Below are 4,355 nucleotides of genomic sequence, written 5' to 3'. Positions count from 1 at the left end.
TGGCTGCGGTTGCGGCTCGTTAGCACCATTTAGAAACTTCTTTCCGGCTCATTTGGCTCTTGGCTCATCGCAGCCGCATTGACATTAAGCGGTGTGATGAGCGACTGTGCCCCACGGCGGACATGACACCTCCATCTCCGTCAGGCCGTCTTTCCTCAGCTTTCGCTCTTTCTTTCTCTCTTCTCATGTCAGTGCAGAACTCTGCTGTTGTTCATTTACTTATTTTTCCTAAAGGGAATTTAGCTTGGAGCATGTTAACAAATCAGAGCGTCACTCAGAAACAGTTTTGGGTATCTCAGAGCATGTTTAGAGTCATAAACGATACAGGTAGCAGTGATGGACAACTGAGCCTCACCATAAACCAATCATCTCTCTTTCCTCTTTTGTTTCTTCAGGAGTAGACCAGAATGCCGTTGGTGAAGCGGAACATTGAGCCCAGGCACTTGTGCCGTGGGGCTTTGCCAGATGGGGTGACCAGTGAACTGGAGTGTGTTACCAACAGCACCCTGGCAGCGATCATCAAACAGCTGGGCAGTCTGAGTGAGTATCATGTGGATAAGAGTGGCGTTTCTCTTCCATTTTTGCTGATACAGCGCAGTAGTTTAGTTACAATCATGTGTAATAAATGAATTTGTTACACAAGAATGAGAAGTTTGTGACTCATCTCGACTAATGCTCAAAGACACCATTTAAAACTGAAATTTCAGAAATTCCAATTTGTTGCAATGTAATCCAAGAAGATTTTGGTGCATTCCGCGTGCATGGCGAAATAAGAAATTAACGTTTTTTTTTTTTTCCCGTAAAGTTTTAACTTGAACCTTCCGACCCGTGAAATTGCACCTAGCCATCTGGACAGTGGTGAGCTTTAAAGTTAAAAAAATAGAGGAAGCTAACGTAGCTTAGCCTGTTAACTGTTTCAGACGTAAATGTTAGCATCTTAACACGCTAAGATGGTGAACAAAATGCCAAGTGAGGGCTTTTGTGACTGGCGATATATAGTCCCTACGTCACCAAGCTTCCACGGCCAAATATTTCATGTGATGCGCGGATTCATCTCGCTTCCCCACTTTCTGCTGTGACCAGACATTACGAGTCTACAGCCATGTTAGTGCTCACAATGTAATATTTACAACATGTTAGGATGCTAACATTTGCTTCCGACTGACCGACAGTTCCATACCTAGAGCCGTGCTACTAGCACAGCTCAAAAGGAGAAAGAAACTCCTACAAAGCGTTGCCAGGCAGTCCTTCCAGGTAGTCAAGGAGGTGCAATCCCACCCAAAACAGATTTCTCGAGATGCGTTTAAGTGTGAACAAGGCCGCGTCTGCACATGCTTACTAGATGTATTCCAGCAGTTGTGTGCTGAGAGGAAGGAGTCGCCATTAAAGGAAGCTTGAAACACTTGACTGTTTAAACAAAGGTGTATTTTTTATGAAATCCAGTAAACATGTTGCCAAAATGCTCACTGTGACTCAGCTGTTAAGGTTGATCCACAGTAAAAAAAACCTAATATGATGAGTCACTACTCTGCATGTCAGATGCATCATAATCAATGTATCCGCTACCTTTTGTTCACCCTGCAGTTCATTCTGAAAAGCCATGCAGATATTTACAGCATAAGTTGCTGTTTTTCGACAAACGTACAACAAAAAGAGATCATTCACTGGAAATATGGGGGGAGAAGAAAAAAAAAGCTGTTCGGATTTGATTAACAGTCAGGGTCTAAATTAAATTCAGCGACAGCTCACTGAGAATGAGTGAGTGCTCTGCCTCTGCTCCATCTGTCATGTCGTGAGCTGAGAAATGAGACAGAAAGAGAGAGAAGAGAGGAGGGACATTGAGGGTGTGCAGCAGGTGTGTGTGTGTGTGCGCGCGTTTTATTTGGTTTAGAGGTGGCAGTGTTATTGAGGGAGGCTGCGCTTCCAAAGTACATCCCAGTAAATGCATTTAAATATTTCTACCTCTCTCACTGCCGCACACAACACACACATGCACACACTGACACCCAACACAATGACTCGCAGGACCCAGAAACGTCCTTTTTAAGTATCAGTCCGACAGGTGCACGGCAAGGGCAGCCCGTCCTGCTTGAGACCAGACCGAGGGTGGGGGGGGGGGGGAGGCAACCAACTGACCCTATCCGAGCGAATTTTTTTATCATTCCGGTTTTTATCGGGCTATTCTGGACAGTTTTTTATTTATTTTTCCTTACTTTTTTTATTCGGGTGTATTCACTTGAGAATTGTGGAAGTCATAATAAATAATTTGTGTTGCACAAACCTTTATGCCTGCCTGCCCGATAGGGGAAAAACCGAAGAGAACAAAGCTCCCAGAGTTATTTCCCCAAATAAAAAAAGGCCCATTATTTTGAACAATGAGTGCTGTTTGTATGAACACTGTTACGTGTCCAGTATCCCTTTTGTTTTTTAAGCCTATAAACTGAATAACAGCAACAAAAACCACAAGTCTTATTTGTTTGGCCAACTAACCTGACCTGCGCCCAAAGGAGGTTTGTTACACAGAACTACCTGGGAAGTTGTTTTTGCTGGAAACTTTTGAGTGGGGTGAGGGGGCAGGCCACTGTCAAAAAAGGTTGTGAAGCGGGTCGCTGGCGTTGCGGTTTCACTCTGTTAATTTCGGAATGGAAAGAAAATGTTATTACAACTACATTCAAAACCCCAACTGGTGTGTGTGTGTGTGTGTGGTGTGTGGGTGTGTTGTGTGGTGTGTGTGTGTGTGTCTCTGTTGTCCCGTCCAGGGTCGCCCAAATGCAGAGGACATTTTCGGGCCGAGCTGTTTAATGAAGACACGTTTTAAATGAGGATGAAAGCAAGCTGCCAGGAGAGAGTGGACCAGCTGGCGTGCACACAGGAGAACTCGACTCACTGTGGAGGCAAGGTAGGGACTTTTTTTTTTTTTTATTTTGGGGGGGGATTCCAAGCATGTCCAACCCTTGGGGGAAGAAGTGGTCGTTACAAAAACAGTTACTTGAGATCCGGACTAAACCCTTTTAAAAATCAACCAAAGTGCCAGTTAAGACCAAGAAACCCCCTGTGTCTGCGAGGTATGACTGTTATTTGTCAATGAGTGCACTGGATGGCGTTGAAACAGAGCGGCTATGGTTGTTTGTGGTGAACAGGGATCTGACCCCTTCAACAAAGTCTGTCACTGTAGGATTCCATAAAAGTTTAACAGACCTCATTATCAATACGAGTCAGTGGGCAACCACTTTTTTAGTGCGCCGTCTGTGCGTGTGCACTATTTTAAGCCCTAAACGATTGGTAGCACGTTTTCTCGGAGGTGATCTACTGGCGACCCAATTCCAAAAACCTGTGTTTGGTACCTATTAGTCCTATAGAGGACCTGAAATATGTTAAATAGGATTTTCTTTATCGGTTTGGTTACCAATAAATGTACTATGGTTTACATTCCACCAACTGGTTTGTTGGTTTGAAAGCACACACTGTGCTCCAGTTGGGATTTTCCATCGTTATCTGTGGTGTGTGCCTGTTGTGCAGGTCTGTGTTGTGGTGTGTGTGTGTGGTTGTGTGTTGTTGTGTGTGTGAGTGTGTCGTGCTTTCCCTCATACTTACCGCATTTATGGCTCTTGCTGATGATTTATTGATACGTCTCATGCAACCTGTGACATTTTCTGTGTTGTGGTTGTGATGTTGTGTGTGTGTGTGTGTGTGTGTACCCTGTTTCCCCGTTGTTTGAAGTCTCCTGCTTTTTCTTTTTGTCACATCTCATCTGTGTGTTTTCTTATGCGTGTGTTTACGTACCAATCTGATGTGTATTAGTGAACGAAGAACGATAAACACACCATAGATTTCTTAAAAAAGGCTATTACACAGTGTGTGTGTGTGTGTGGTGTGTGTGTGTTGTTGTGTGTGTTTTTGTGTGTAATAGGTGGGGTCTGAATCATTATCTCCATCATCTAAGAGTTTTACTACACTGGAGGTCTCTTCTATGCGTTATAGGACAACCTCCCGACCAACACACACCACACAGCCACACCACCCACCACCACACACCAACGGTCCAGATGTACTAACAGTGCCCCCAAAAGAAGGTTTCAAAATGTGGAGAAAACCTACAATGTAGTTCTCTTTTCTGTGTTACTTTGTCTTTAGTTTCCTATTTCTTTTTCCTCTTTTTCTCTTCATCTGATCTTTTCTCCCTTTCCCTTTCCTTCCCTTCCTATTCCTTGCCTTTTTTCTTCCTCTCTTTCTTTCTCTTTTCTCTCCCGTCCCCACCATGCCTCCTCCTTCTTTTTATTTCCCAAAGACCCGTTTTGTCAACCTGTTCTTGTAAACAACCCTCTTCTTCTCTCCTCTCTTCCCTGGTGGACTTT

General features: G+C 44.0%; 1 protein-coding gene across 1 annotated transcript in view; it reads left to right on the top strand.

Annotated features, from left to right (window-relative positions):
* Nucleotides 1-398: 398 nt before the first annotated feature.
* zgc:109889 (uncharacterized protein LOC553542 homolog) overlaps nt 399-4,355 on the top strand; it is a gene marked incomplete at its 3' end in the record, with an annotated part of 15,257 nt that continues 11,300 nt past the window's right edge. The window contains 2 exon segments of the mRNA XM_035675851.1: nt 399-555; nt 2,781-2,894. Of these exon segments, the coding sequence (XP_035531744.1) occupies nt 408-555; nt 2,781-2,894 (262 nt within the window).

This window comes from Morone saxatilis, unplaced genomic scaffold, assembly GCF_004916995.1.
Source record: "Morone saxatilis isolate NCDOM2014 unplaced genomic scaffold, NCSU_SB_2.0 Contig4, whole genome shotgun sequence".
In the NCBI taxonomy this organism is placed as follows: domain Eukaryota; kingdom Metazoa; phylum Chordata; class Actinopteri; family Moronidae; genus Morone; species Morone saxatilis.
Note: the sequence above shows the minus strand (reverse complement) of the source record. Positions and strands in the feature narration are given on the sequence as shown.